The following is a 14,551-nucleotide window of genomic DNA, read 5'->3' on the forward strand; positions in this document are numbered from 1 at the left end:
TTCCTGATTCGCTGCGGTTGCATGGCTGGTCGCAAGTGGCGGTCAGCGCAGCCTGCGGTCCAGGCTCGTCATCAAGGCTGCGGCAAAAGTGCCATTCTAGTACTTGCAATAGTAGCTGCTATAGTACTACTAGTATCATAGGTAGGTACCCCGATACCCTTACCACTCCTAGTAACCCAGAACCCAGAATCCAGAATCCAGAACCCATAAACCTTCCCATAACATAATCAGTCCCTCTCCGGTGGATTCAAGTCCACTCTTCTTCTAGAAGCTCCCCAGTCTGTTCAACACCGTCTGTTCCATCTCTCCTCTACCTGTACCTTGTACCATTGTCGTCTTCACACCCGTCCCCTATCTCGATACCGACAAGCACTCCATCCCTTCTCGCGCGCTGCTCACCCTCGCCCTCATCCGACTTTACCGTTGCGCCTCCGGATCGATTCACTGAAGGATACGGACATTTCGGCATCCAATTGACCACACGACTTCTTCCTTACCTGCGACATTGGATCATCTGGAGATCCATACCGATCTCCGCGCAATTGGAAACCGGAGCTCGGATTCCTTGAGAGCCTAAAAGAAAATACCCATGGCAGTCCCGACCTCAGCCACTTGCGCCGGCCTGCGAAATATGTACAATCATTGTCGGAGAAATTAAGGGGAGGAGAGTGACGTTCAATTGAACGACAAAAAGAACTTCACACTAACAGCAAGGATGGATTTCACCGTGAGTGTTATTGTCCACCTGGCATCATCTGTTGCGACGACCCTTGCGCAGGCAGCGAGCGCATGACAGATGCCTATCGATGCCTACTCGTGATCATCTGTCGCCATGATGCTAACAATGGCCTTCATATAGCTTGCCCTCACCCATTTCTGCGAAGCGCATGGTCCCAAATCTGTCCTATGTACACAAGTCCTGCCCTTGGAGTGCGCATTATGCCTACCACCATCGCCGTCATTGAAGGCCTCTTCCTCCACCGAATCTCTCACGACCCAGGTCCACGACTCGCCCCTTGATCAAAACCACAATCTACACACCCCGCCTCCCTTGCGCAAAACAGACACCAACATAACACTGCCCACCGACTTCTCGGGCGCATCCACCACTGTTGACTCCGAGACCGAGCCCGATCGACCTGCCATTGAGAAACACCCTCTCTTCCAGAATGTGGACCAGAAACGAAACGTCAGCTCGCAGTGGCGATATGGCCGAGCGCAAGGCGATACATGTGCTAGTTGCAGCTTCAGTGTTCCAAAGGCGATAGCGGAGAAATTGCCGGCGGGGGCTCCTGGGAGCAAGACAACTGACGGCAAGGGTCCTAACACTGGCGCGCCTGTCTTGCGCTCCCGAGAATTCGTCTGCCTCCGTGAGAGAAGACGAAGCAATGCCAATGACGCTTCACGAGGGTCGAAACCCTCGTCATACGGATCATCTGTCGCCTCCTCTTGCTCTCGGAATTCCTCTCAACTACCTTCATCCCCTCGCCGACATCCCGACAATTGCCACGACCACACTCTCACCTACCTGACCGCCAAATCCCCTGATGACCCAGAATGCTATGCGCGATTGAGAGCATCCGTCATTCGAACGCTGTCTTGTGAACTTCTTCCACGGGGTATGTCGGACGGACCATTCTGCTTCGGCGACTCCAACTCCGGTTACACGATCGCGTATGTGTTTCGACTTACAGATCCAAAAGCGCGCGGTCGGCGGCGAGCCTATGCCTTCGTAGCTCTGGCCGGCAAAGACGCCAGCCGTGCGTTCCAAGCATGTCCCATGCTATGGGAGGCCTTCGCAAATATGGCCAAGGGAATTGAGGCCGCTGCACAACGGCACCAAGAAAGACAGCGGCAGAAGGAAGAGGAAGCCGCAGAAGCTGCAGAGTCTTTGAAGACCAATTCGACCAAATACACCCCCGTCTCGTCCTTCCTGACGCCTCGGACGGTAGACCCGGACGGGCATCCGCGTCGGGTTGGGCATGCTACTCCGCGCAGCCTCGCGGACATTGTGGGCGACGAGAATATTTTCACCTTCCTCCACCAGTATTTCGTCGCCATCCTCCGCTGTCTCGGCGACCAGTTTGGCGGACTTCCATTGGCGGAGAAGCCGTCGGTATATCAGTCCGTCAGCGAGGAGTCGCCATCGCCGGCCTTCACCCAGGCCAAGGCGTCAGTGGGAGCCGGCCATGCTGACAAGCTCGACCACAGACACCTTGAGAGGCTGCGCGATGAAGACACGACGCCGAAACCGCCGCATTCTGAGGCCGCCACCGTCCAGGAGCGGGATAAGCAACAAGCACCTGGCACCACGCTTGCGGCGGCATCGTTTGTAACCATGCCGAACGGACAGCACAGGGCCACCCAAGAAGCCCCCGAAACAGAAATAGAAACAGAAACAGAAGCAAGTAAAGATAGAGACGACCTGGAAGTCGCAAAGACGCGAGCGAACAAAGCCTTCAAGCTGACTCCGCCGTGTGCACCGCTGGCGGTCAACGAGACGGCGCAACGGCAAGTTGTGGTTTGAGACACCGATATCTGCTATGGCACCACTGGCCGAATGGAGACTATGGTGAAAGCTTGGAAGGGAGTAATTGCGTCTTGGCTGGGAAGAAGGGGGACTCTACGACTGAATTGAACTCCCCCTCGCCCTTCCCGCCCAATAATTGAGACTTTTTAATGATGACTACGGCCACATATGGACGCCGCCATCCCGTAATCTGTGGGAATTGGTTGGCTGGCTGCCTGGAATGGCTGCCCAAACGCAAAGGGGAATCTGCGCGGTCACGGCAATGGGAATGAGAATGGGAATGGAACTTGGAACGGGAACGAGAACGAGAACGGGGACAGCGGGTGGGAAGGCTATCTATCGTGTGTGCGAGTCTTTAGATCTTATTTGCCTGTTTTCTGGCTGGCCTCGTCCACATGGAAGTGGACGGGCCCATGGGGAGCAAAGTGATACCACGATACATCGAATCGAGAGTCCAATCTCGAGAGCGACCTGGGATGAAGCCAGGTCGCGTGAACGAAATGAAATGAAGTCGAAGCCACAACATAGTTGTTGATAGCTGACAACCATAATACTGTTCAAGAACAGTTGTTCTATCCCACAAAGGAAGAGTGTATATATGATAACAGATATATTGGTATCTGATATTGGGAATGGCAAGATACTTCTTCCTGTCGTTGGGGACCTTTGTCTGTTATCTCCATCATTCTCCCTCCCCAGTTGTTGTAGTTGTTATCGATTGATGATCCCTTTCGGTCGAAGGATGTCGCGTTGCCATGACCAGTCTCAGTAGTTGATGTCTGGGTTCTGAGACTGGATCCGGCAGCAAACTGGGGAAGGAGGAACGGAGAGGTTAGTCATTTAGTGCTATAGGATGACAGCCGTTGTTAGTATGACATGGGTGTGTATAATGTGCCGTTTTCATGGCAGAGCAGGACAAAATGGTGTGAAATGGGGCAGGAATAGACCGTCATGGATTGGAAAAGCGTGTGTGGCAGCAGAAGCAGCAGCATTGTAAATCTGGAGAGGAGGACCTTGACAGGAGACACGAAGAACTTGAAGATCAAGAGAGAGGGAGAGAGACGTACACCGCAGCTGCTGCATGAGCAGGAGCCGGTACAAGAGCCGCTGCAACAGTTGCAAGAAGAGCAGGGACCCATTGTTGTCTTTTTGGTAGAGGTTGGTATGAAGATTGAGGTTGGGGTGGGTCGGTAGTATTTCAGTCGGAGAGTTGTAGGGGTTGTAACACTGTTCTTTGAAAAAGGCCTGTGTAAGTCCAATGGAGAGAGGAAGAGAGCAAGAGAAGGAAGAAACAGCAGGGCGATGGTGGCAGATATAGACCCAGTCTCCTACCTAGCTACCTGGCATGTGTTTATTGGATATTTCGATCCTCTGTCTTCTTTCTAAGTGTCGTCTCTCCAGGGAAGCAGACCACGGTCTGGTCCAGAGATGATGCCTGAGACCTTTCCACTCCAGAGCAGGTGTGATTCGTTCAGCGCTTGCCGTGCATGAAGGAGGGAATCTTTTGATCTTATTGATCATCATGTTGACTTGGGCCGGTAGTCATGGCATGTTGGATGCACAGATGTAAGCCCAGCCGGACTCAAGGGAGTGGTAAGGTCTCGAACGACGCAGGTGCATGTAGTTCGGACTACCTCGCCGCGTGCCACTGGTCAGGGAAGGTCGGCCCGGCCTTGGACGAGTTCGTGTGACTGACACCATGCTATGAGCGGAACTTGCCTCGAGCCAGGCCTGGAGGCATACTAGCTGACACCAGCTCAACCGTTCAGAGGTCCCCCAGCGGCTTTTTCCTTACCTTGGAAGACAAAATCGAGGGGTATGATGTATACCAGGTCCTGTAAACGGGTCCAAGATGAATTGTTCGGGTGGGTAGTCAGGCAGACCAGGAAGCGTGGGCTGTTCATACCTATGCATGCTTTGAGCCGAGGGGGTCCCTTGCCCCTCTGGTCTCGTCTGGTAACATTATGACTGCCAGCAATCTTCCCGGAGGTAGCCGTGGGCACCGAGTTGCAGACAGGTCAGGCCTCCGACGGGAAGCGGGACAGAGAGTGAGTCCACCGGGATATCATGTCCGTACGACACCAAGACCGACACGTAGGCAAGGCGGGCTGGGTAACGTCCACTGATGATTCCTTCGCCAGCGACAGGTGGAGAGGAGGAAGCGGATGGTAGGTGGTAGGTGGTACCATCAAAGGCAGCCAGGATGTGATTGTGAGCCTGAGTTGATGGTAGAGAAGCAGCTGGATGGTGATTGATGAAATGTCAAAAGATGCAAAGGTGTTTTCAGGGAGATGGATGTAGTAGTAGAGAGGAGAGTAGATGGAGAATGCGCCCTTTCAAGACTGCGCTTCAGATCTGCCCAACCTTTCGAATTTATTTCATCTCCTGTCAACATCCTTCTTCCGTATTTGACCCACGCCAGCTCTTCAAACCCCTGTGCTCCTCTATCGTCCACTGACCCTCTCAGTAACCTTTCGTCGTTTGAGTCGAAGTCACACAGCATTGGCGTGTTAGTCAAAAGTGGGCAAGGCATGGGGGAGAAACACCTGTCAACAACCATGGACTCGCTACGTCCACGAATCTGGACCAGCTTCATATGAACGTGATGAGGGTCGAGAAGCTTCGATTTGAACATGGACTCCCAGTCATCCAGTCATCAGTAGTAACATTCCCAGCAATGGTATTGGACAACCACTGCTCCGAGGTCTACCTTGATGATGGATGCTCGGTGCTCGGCCAGGCTACTCTGATCACGACAGAGAAACAAGGTGGGTAGACTGCTACAGAGCCACTCAACCACCAGCTTGGTGATGATCGATTCTCGCCGAGAGAGATGTTACCAGAGCGCATTTGAGCTCAGACGGTCAAGCCAGGGCTGACTGGTCGCACCGTCTTTCACGCTTCATGCAGGTGTGTCTGGCTCTACTCCTACAGCTCCTCGGTCTTAATTCTTTCCTGTGCTGGACCACATAGGCACAGTCTCTCTTGTGCCAGCCCTTTGGCACGGAGGGTCCCTTCAGCTCCATCTCTCACTATCCTTTGTTGGGTTTCGGGAAGCATCGTACTGGTCCTAGGCGGGTGCGTTGTTGCTGGCAGGTCCCACTAAGATCAAAAACCCCTGTGATCATTGATATTGCCAGTTTTATCAAGGCAGGCTACCTCTTCTCGATTGTGGAAGTCAGCCTGGCATCTCTCATCCTCGAACTTGAGACTATTGACCTGCTGCAGCCTTCACATGAAGGCCAGGAGTTTCGGGCGACATGGAGTCCGGCAGACCCGATCGCTCGCCATGAATCCGCTCAAACAACGGCTCGACCACCAGTTCCATGGCCCATGATTGATCACCATTTGCCCGGAGCGGCCGAGGCACAAACTTGATGTCGTCCGGCGACGGGCCAGCACAGTACAGAAACTGCCCATTCAGCGACGGGTCCTCCAGAAACTTGTTGAAGCTCGCCACCACATTTTCGACCGGGGTGAGACTAAGAACCGTGTCAGCTTGCTGCCACTCTTCAACGGGCCAGCTCTCTTTGCATACTATTCCTCAGTTTGAGATGCCGCCTGATCTTTCGAAACCAATGCAGTCTTGACCAAACCCGGAGAGACGGCATTGATTGTAATATTGTCTCTCTGCAAGGCAACAACATCAGATACTGTCTTGAGCTACGATAACGTGGTCACTTACCAGTTTCAATACAGGCGCAGCCGCGCGGCAGAACTCGATGATCTGGACTCAGTGAGAAGGAGGACTTCAAACGAACTGATCTGCTAAGCACTCACCGCCGCCTTGGCTCCACTGTATTCCGGCACAGACGCGCAGCCGTAGTGACCGAAAGCGCTAGCCGTGGCTATGATCTGCCCTCCAGGGGTGGGATTCTTCCTCATGAAGTACACCGACAGCATCGTGCCATACACCACGGCCTTGTAGCAGATGTCGGTACAAGACAGATCTGGTTTCGGTGGCAGGTTCGGGCTGTTTCTGTCCTTCAGCATGAAAATCGAGGTCCGGTCGACGATCCCGGCATTCAGACAGGCAGCGTCCAGTCGACCCCATTTCTCAAACGTCTGGGTGAATGCTTGCACTTGTTCGTCATAGTCTTCGACTCTGCATTTGATGAAGATTGCCTGATCGCCCAGCTCGGCTGCGACGGCTCGTCCTGCCGCTTCGTTGATGTCGAGACATGCCACGTTCCAGTCTTTGGAGACAAGGTCTATTGCTAGAGCCTTTCCCATGCCGGACTATGTCTGAGGGTCAGTGATTGTCGCCTTGCCGAGCAGGTCGTTTCGGGATGTGTTCATGCTATGTAACGGTCGGGTTGTGGCTTACAGCAGCGCCCGTAATGAGGGCGACCTTCTTCTCCGCGATCATTGTTGCTTGTGTATGTCTGTTTCGCTGTTTTCGAATGATCTATCTCAACAAATCAAACCGTAGATTGTAGATTTCTGTTCAAGAATGGAGAACGAAGAATGGAACACGAACTTCCCGCAAGTGCTTACGCAGTACATCCCTATTGCACTCATCAATTCTTGAAGCGTCCTCAAGTAGAGAGAACATAGAACATGCTGGGCTCCACCATTGTCTGTTATGCTCCTCTTCGACTTGACATGCGGAGGTGGGCGCAGTTGGTTGGGCGCTATCGGTCTAAGGCGCTGATGACGGGAATGGAGACAGATAGACTACGTGGACAGATGGGACCAGGATATCTTCCTCGGTCATAGGCGCCAGAGGGGGCTCCCTTGCCCCTCAACAAAGAGAATTGTAGACCACTCTACGTGGGAAGTGGCTCTGGTAGTTGTCACTGGAACAGTTGGGGGGAAAAGGGGTGGACGAGGCTGAGACGCATCTCAGGACAAGATATCGACTACGCCCAAAGTGGACTAGCCCACCCAGGCTTCAGCCTCGTCACTAGGTAGGCAGGCTGCTTCCAACCTCATGTCCGATACTCTGCAAGATGGGTGCAACGTCGTACGATTGATGATATGCCATCTCTCCCCCAAAAGACACTGCTAGTCACTTGTGACAGCAAACCATGTGAATCTCTGTATTCCTTGGCGGTACCAATCGAGGGGCGTTGAAAGGACACGGTTCTGGCCTATTCAATTTCGATCTGCGTCCTCCATCTCACGATCATCCCCAGGCCTCACCGAGCCGCGAACTGATTGACACGCCGGACATTGTTTCTCGCTCACGACAATCCTCTCCACGCCGTACTCATCCATCTCTACCGTCCGGACATGGTCAAGGTTTAGCTCAGCGAAGCGCTCTGTCCAGTAATGCCTAGTATGACGGTCAAAATCAAGCAGGTCAAACAGACGGGCGTACTCGTCGCGCAGTTTGTGGCACCGGATCTTGTACTTATTCCTCTGCTGCTTTGGGAACGGCATCTCCAAATGCATCTCCAGCTGCTTGGCCACCGTGTGCGGGCTCTTGGGACTGCTGGGACTGGTGGGCGTGCTGCGTAGAGCCATACGCTCTGCAGCACGCACCAGACTCAACACAAAATGCACCCAATGCGCAACCTCCTTGAAGTCCAAAGTCCCTGCATGTTGGCGGAACTCTACTGTCAATGGCACCGTTTGTGCATCTTGTTCACAAATCAGCCTCTCGAAGTTAACGATCTTGTACCGTCGCGGGGCATGTTTGTCGTGCGGCCAGTTCATGTATGTCGTGCACATGAGCTGAGCGAGTCGCTTGGGCGTCATCCTGGCCGAGAAGATCTTGGTCGCCGCCCTCTGCAAATCCTCTGCTGTCAACGGCTGGCAGATATTCGGTGAACGCTGCAGACCCATTAGGTTTGAGCCGATCATGACCGGGGCGGTTTTGCCTACGCCAGTGTTGTCTTTAGAGAGTTCCGTTGTCTTGGTCGTGCACCGCCGTTCTATCGGATGTAGGGCAGTGATGAGCTCCTCGAATTGAACAAGCAGGTAGGCCAGATGCTGCAACACCGGCAGCGGCAGCATCTCATTTGAGCTGTTAGACACGGGCGCCCGCGCCATATGGACATGCAGGCCATACGACTGGTTGACGAAGGCGCCGAAGGGCTCCGCGGGTCTTCCTAGTACGGCGCTTACGTAGCTTTCGATTTCTCAGAGAGGACTGCTCAATTTGAAGGTCGCGAAGGTCAACTGTTCCGAGAATGTCAAGACGCGTGACACAAGCTCGTGGCCTTGGAGTTGCCATTCACTTTGCTCCCCGAGGAGTATCTTGTCTGGTAGCAGCTGTGGCCAGAGCACACTATTGTGCGGTTCGCGGATTGAGGAGTCCTAGGCAAAAAGAAGGTATGTCAGCTAACAGGAACTCAACTGCGCCAACAGGAATAAAGAAACATACAAACGGGTCAAGAATCACAATGAGAACGTTGGCCCTGTGGCGCTCACCTTCTTCAGATCCCATGTGGCTGTATCACCTTGGTCGACGTTACAACTCAGACCAGCGTGTCAGAGGACTCTCTGCTGGATGTGCAGTGTTCGGAGATCCTTAACAAGCAAAGCCTGCTGATACTCGTTGGTTCTATTACGCCAGTCGACGAGCCAGTGCAACGATTGTGGTTGTATTTGTGCATTTCGCTGCTCTGGACGTGAAGAGCCAGAAGATTCCGACCTGCTTTCTTGGTATCTGGTGTCCTCACCTTCTGATGCTGCTTCTTCTCCTCTTTCTCCTTCGTCGTTTTCTTCCCTTTCTCCAATGTCGGTGTCGGGGTGCTCGCTGTCATCCTCGCCAACTTCCATCCAGTCATACTTTGGCCTGGGATCCTTCCGAAATGCAAACACATATTCAAGCTCGATGCCGAACGTCAGCACCAGCTGGTCTTGAGGCAGTTCAAATCCCCAATATGGTGGTGGAGAGCGGCGCCCGGACGTTGGGGTATCGAGGTACGAATACGTTGTCGCAACCGGCGAGGCTCGGTCTTTGTCGCTGTTAATTTTCTCCACTTTGTTACTGGGACTGTGAATGTCGTCTTCGTCACCAGAATCCCGCGAGCCTTGTGCTCGGCATCCCTGGCTAGATGGATTGCTGGCGGCTGTTGATTCCAGTCTGTCAGTGGCAAAGCTGGCTCTAGATGGCCATGGCCTTGCGCTTGGCCAGGCTGTCTCCGATGCTAGATTGCGCTCAGGAGTCACATTGGGTACAAAGAGGGCGGACATGAAACCGAAGACGAAGTTGAGCTTGACAATGCTGGTACACAACCGTGCCGTTTCTGTCTCTGTCTGTCTGCTGGACTTACTGTTGCTGCTGCTGACCTCAAAGAACGCAGTGGGGGATGTTCTGCTACAAACCATCATCCGAGGCTTAGTATGCTGCAGTACAGGGTACATTCACCTTCCAAATCCCTGAAACAGTGAAGACAGCGAGGACATCTGGACAAAAACTCACTCTTTCGGCCTTCCATGGCTTATGGCTCGTGGTGGTTGTGGCTACAGGTCAATATGGGTTGAAGTTTCACAACAGTTCTCCCTGATATGGCCTTCAGTCTTTCCCCTGAGGAGGGAGCAGTGGACAGTATTGGTGGTCGCTACGGTGCCCCAACAGACCGACACATCGTGTACGAGAAACAGACGTGGAGCGCGCACAAGATCCAATAAAGAATCCGTCGTCATCACACCGGAAAGGGAGACGGATGCTTGGACTGCGCAGATGGATGAGAACGCATCTATCTACGCAATCAATTGAGAATAGGGAAGTGCGGAAACAAGGCAAAGCGATGGCCGTCCGCAACAGAAACAACTTGTCAACCAGCAGTGGGAGAGGCAAACAAAGGAGAGCGCATGATGTGACATAATGATGGTCGACTGGGTGTTTATCACTTGATTGAGAACACCATGGACGCTTGCTATTGACAAACGAGGAAAGGAACAAGCTGTTCCAACTCAAGCTGCTGCTACCTGGACAGGAGAGATACATTGGTGGATGGGTGGACGGATATTCGGCTTCCATGAGACAGAAGACCACACATGCCATGATGGACTTCCAGATGAGCGATCAAACCGACATATCCCTCATGGGACGAGCCTTTTCTGAGGTCAAGTGAACTTCAAACCCCTCGAGAGGGAGTCTTTCTACAGAAGGGTCTACAAAGGTAAGAAGGATAGGTATAGGTTGGGTGGACGATAGAGTCGGAGAGGAATGTAAGCTTGTAGAGGTTTCGACACAATGCTATTGACCCTCTTTGTGCGGAATCATACTCATCCAAGTCCCGTTATCGTATCTGATACTGGTTTGGATATTCCCAGGAACATATCCGGCTGGCTCATTTGGCCAGAAATGCCTGGAAGGCAGTGTGCTCAATAATGACATTCCCGACCGCCTTCAATTTCTTGCGGCCCTCTTTCTGCTTCTCCAACAACTTCCTCCGGCGCGAGACATCAGCGGCATGCAATTTCGCCGTGACATCCTTGCGGAAAGGCTTAATAGTGGCTCGAGCCACGACCTGCTTGCCGGCGGCGGCCTGGATGACGATCTCGAACATCTGGCGGTCGACATGTTCCTTGAACTTCTCGACCCACTGCTTGCCGACGTGGCGGACCTGGGATTGATGCAGGACGCGCGAGATGGCGTCAACGGGCACCTTGTTGACCAGCAGCTGCAGCTTGACGATGTTGCTGGCGCGCCAGTCGGCCTCTTCGTAGTCCAGCGTGGCGTATCCTTTCGTGGATGACTTCAGTTTGCCGAAGAAGTCGTCGACCAGCTGTGCCAGCGGCAGCTCGTACTTGAGAATGACCTGTGACGAGGTGAAGTACTCCATGGACTTCTGCTCGCCGCGGTTGGCCTCGCACAGCTCCATGACTTTGCCGAGATACTCGTCGGGGAAGGTCAGGGTGGTCATCACATATGGCTCGCGCAGTTCCGCCACGTTGCGCCGTGTCTCGTCGCTATCCGGAAACTCGGCCGGGTTCGTCACCACGACCTCCTTTCCGTCCTTGTAGATGACCTTGAATGGCACCGTGGGGGGAGTGATGATGATGCTGGCCCCGTGTTCTTGGCGCAGTCGGTCTTCGAACACCGAGCAGTGCAGTGTCCCCAGAAACCCGAGACGGAAGCCTGCACCGAGAGCTTCCGACGACTCTTTCTGCACCGTCACACTGCGGTCGTTCAAAAGCAGCTGGTTGATGCTGTCTTCGAGATGTTCAAAGTCGCCTTGATCCACTGGGAATGCGGCCACGAACACCATCGGCTTGGGCTCCTCGAATCCCGGCAGCGGCTGGACTTGCCGCTGAAACCCTACTTTCGTGTATGTGTCTCCGATCTTGGCTTCGCTGCTCTTCCTCATCGCCGGGTTGAAATGCACATATCCGACCTGTCCGGCGCGAAGGACTTTCTGGGGTGTCGGGTCTGGGTACATGATTCCCACTTCTCCCACGGTATACTTCAGTCCTGTTGCGAACGACACAATCTGGTCGCCCGCGCAAAGTTCGCCGTCGAAGAGCCGCACGAGCAGGATCACCCCTTTATAGCTGGAATACCATGAGTCCACGAGGAATAGGCGTAAAGGTTTGGCATGATCGCCAACAGGCCTGTAACTGTTAGAATAGGGTCACGCCTCTACCAAGGCAATGCTATGATCGAAACTTACGCAGGAATCCTCTCGATGACTGCCGGTAGTATGCTCTCCACGTTCAAACCAGTCTTTGCGGACACCAGAACCGCACTGTCTGGGTCCAGCTCGAACGTTTCACGCATCTGCTCCAACGCCCTCGGAGCATCGGCGTGCGGTAGATCCACCTTGTTGATCACGGGGATCAACGTCAAGCCCTGGGCGAAAGCCAGGTAGAAGTTGGCGACCGTCTGAGCTTGAATGCCCTGGCTGGCATCGACGAGCAACAGAGCACCACCACAGCTGGCATAGCTGCGCGATACTTCGGCTCGGAAATCCACATGCCCCGGTGTATCAACGAGATGCAACAGATAGTCCTCCCCCTTGTAGTTGTATATCATCGAACATGTCTGCGCTTTGACTGTGATACCTCGTTCTCGTTCCACATCGAGCTTGTCCAGGACTTGCTTATTCGAGCCCGGTTCGATCGTCCCGGTCAACTCCAGTAGTCGGTCGCTGAGCGTGCTTTTGCCATGGTCGACGTGTGCGACGATGCAGAAATTGCGGTATCGTTCGATAGGGATTGCCGCGATCCGCTTCTCGAGCGCACTTGGAGGAGCACTCGGGGCGGCGAGGCGCACAGGCGATGTTGCAAAGGTCCGCAGGGGGCGGCGGAGATCGCGGGAGTTATTGAACGGGGCCCATATTGAGGCAGAAGGGGTGCTTATGGCAGCTCTTCGCCGTGCAAAGACCTGTAGCCATTGTCGCATGAGTCGCGATCCTTGAGGTGGTGAAGACTCATTGAACTGAATCTCTCAGGCTGGGAGGCTGTCTTGGTGAGAAAAATGTCCTTTTGGAGGTTGAAGTTCGTTGGTGGTGATTATTGCCCCGCCAACGATCCTTGTCAACATGATGCCTACGAGTTCGACTTCTTTCCTCATTTTCTCTTCTCCTGCGCAACAGACAAACCACCAACCCAAAAATGGCGGTCGACAAGAAAGAGAAGGCGCAGACGCATAAGCTCGCCCTACGCGGTTTGTTGCCCAATTCTCTCTGTTGAAGAAAGCTGCTAATCCAAACGCATCAGGCTCGACCAAAACGGTAGCCGAATTCGTGAGTGCGTTCGCTCCAACGCCACGTCAACGACTGACCTGAGCCAGTTTGAATATTCGATCAATACGATTTTGTGAGCAGGCGATTTTTACAAGTGCTGAAGAATGCGTATTGATGAATGCCAGATTCCAGAGAGGCGTCTATCCTGCAGAAGACTTTACACCGTAAGTGAAAGGGCGTGGACGCGGCCGAGGATCGTGGCTAACGCATCACAGTGTCAAGAAATATGGCCTCAACATGCTCGGTACGACATCTTGAAGCGGTGGCCTGCACGGTGCTCTAACAGATGTGACTACAGTTTCCTCGGACGACCAAGTCAAAGCCTATATCAAGAAGATCATGTCACAGCTGAACAAGTGGATGGTTGGGGGCAAGATCTCAAAACTAGTGGTGGTCATCACCAGCAAAGAGACGGGAGAGCACATTGAGCGATGGCAGTTTGATGTACAGTTCCTGGGCAAGTCGTCAAAACATCGCTCTTCGAAAAAGGCCCCAGACAAGGAGAACGTCTCCCCCGAGTATGTCATCTTATGCCATAGTTTTACCCAGACAAATCAGGGCTGATGAACAGCAGGGAAGCAGCAACACCGGAACCTGAGGTGGAGAAGACAGAGACGCAGATCCAAGAAGAGATCCAGGCCATCTTTCGACAAATCACTGCCTCTGTCACTTTCTTGCCGGTCCTGGATGGGAACTGCACATTCAACGTGCTAGTCTATGCCGATGCCGACTCAGATGTGCCTATCGAATGGGGTGACAGCGATGCGAAAGAGATCAAAAACGGAGAGAAAGTCCAGCTGCGCAGTTTCAGCACCAGCAACCACAAGGTGGACACGATGGTGAGTTATCGTTTGGCGGACTGAAGTCCATGTCAACAGATGTCAGAGAGCGTGGAGTTCTAGGTCTTTACAGGGAACGGGATGGCAGGCGGTCAGGACACATTTGACAAGTAGGGCAATGAAATGATAATGATCAAAGATGATATCCGATGCTGAGTGTGACCACGAATAAAACAAGGCACAAGGAGGCTCCTCACTGGTGTCGGACGACAAGGCTGGGAGCTGGCCAGAGGCTGAGGCGCCTGCGCCTGCGCCTAGTGGAAATCAGTAATTAGGCGTAAGGGCGGCGTGTGTACAGGCGTATAGCGGGGTTCCACTCAGGCTGCGAGGCTGCGGCGAATTTCTTGGAGAAAACTTTTGGGCGGATGCGGTGGCCCACCTACGTACCTTACTTTGCCCAAGAACGACTGCTAATAACTCTGTACCTACATCGATCGTCAGTGTACGCATCCTCCTACAGGTGACAGCTTAACGACCCTTGTATAACAACTCGGACCTTTGTTCATGGCGAGTCAATAGCCGTGTCAACGTCTGCA

The 14,551-nt window shown here is 53.4% G+C and overlaps 5 protein-coding genes across 5 annotated transcripts; 2 read left to right on the plus strand and 3 right to left on the minus strand.

Moving 5' to 3' along the window:
- Window positions 1-715: 715 nt before the first annotated feature.
- On the plus strand, window positions 716-2,527 carry A1O1_03185 (uncharacterized protein; the record flags this gene model as incomplete). The annotated part of the gene is made up of 2 exons (XM_007724091.1): window positions 716-727; window positions 860-2,527. The coding sequence occupies 2 exons, from the start codon at window positions 716-718 to the stop codon at window positions 2,525-2,527; spliced, it is 1,680 nt and encodes a 559-aa protein (XP_007722281.1).
- Window positions 2,528-5,741: 3,214 nt separating this feature from the next.
- A1O1_03186 (uncharacterized protein) lies at window positions 5,742-6,763 on the minus strand (the record flags this gene model as incomplete). Its single annotated transcript, XM_007724092.1, has 4 exons — window positions 5,742-6,012; window positions 6,069-6,160; window positions 6,216-6,257; window positions 6,311-6,763. The coding sequence occupies 4 exons, from the start codon at window positions 6,761-6,763 to the stop codon at window positions 5,742-5,744; spliced, it is 858 nt and encodes a 285-aa protein (XP_007722282.1).
- An 864-nt stretch (window positions 6,764-7,627) lies between these two features.
- On the minus strand, window positions 7,628-8,527 carry A1O1_03187 (uncharacterized protein; the record flags this gene model as incomplete). The annotated part of the gene is made up of 1 exon (XM_007724093.1): window positions 7,628-8,527. One exon carries the CDS (start codon window positions 8,525-8,527, stop codon window positions 7,628-7,630), a length of 900 nt encoding a protein of 299 aa, XP_007722283.1.
- Window positions 8,528-10,779: 2,252 nt separating this feature from the next.
- A1O1_03188 (translation factor guf1, mitochondrial) lies at window positions 10,780-12,833 on the minus strand (the record flags this gene model as incomplete). The annotated part of the gene is made up of 2 exons (XM_007724094.1): window positions 10,780-12,043; window positions 12,103-12,833. The coding sequence occupies 2 exons, from the start codon at window positions 12,831-12,833 to the stop codon at window positions 10,780-10,782; spliced, it is 1,995 nt and encodes a 664-aa protein (XP_007722284.1).
- A 212-nt stretch (window positions 12,834-13,045) lies between these two features.
- On the plus strand, window positions 13,046-14,039 carry A1O1_03189 (mitotic spindle assembly checkpoint protein MAD2; the record flags this gene model as incomplete). Its single annotated transcript, XM_007724095.1, has 7 exons — window positions 13,046-13,097; window positions 13,151-13,176; window positions 13,224-13,249; window positions 13,302-13,340; window positions 13,392-13,420; window positions 13,475-13,694; window positions 13,751-14,039. 7 exons carry the CDS (start codon window positions 13,046-13,048, stop codon window positions 14,037-14,039), a joined length of 681 nt encoding a protein of 226 aa, XP_007722285.1.
- Between the last annotated feature and the right edge of the window lie 512 nt (window positions 14,040-14,551).

This window comes from Capronia coronata (genome assembly GCF_000585585.1).
Source record: "Capronia coronata CBS 617.96 chromosome Unknown acBCG-supercont1.2, whole genome shotgun sequence".
Classification (NCBI taxonomy): domain Eukaryota; kingdom Fungi; phylum Ascomycota; class Eurotiomycetes; order Chaetothyriales; family Herpotrichiellaceae; genus Capronia; species Capronia coronata.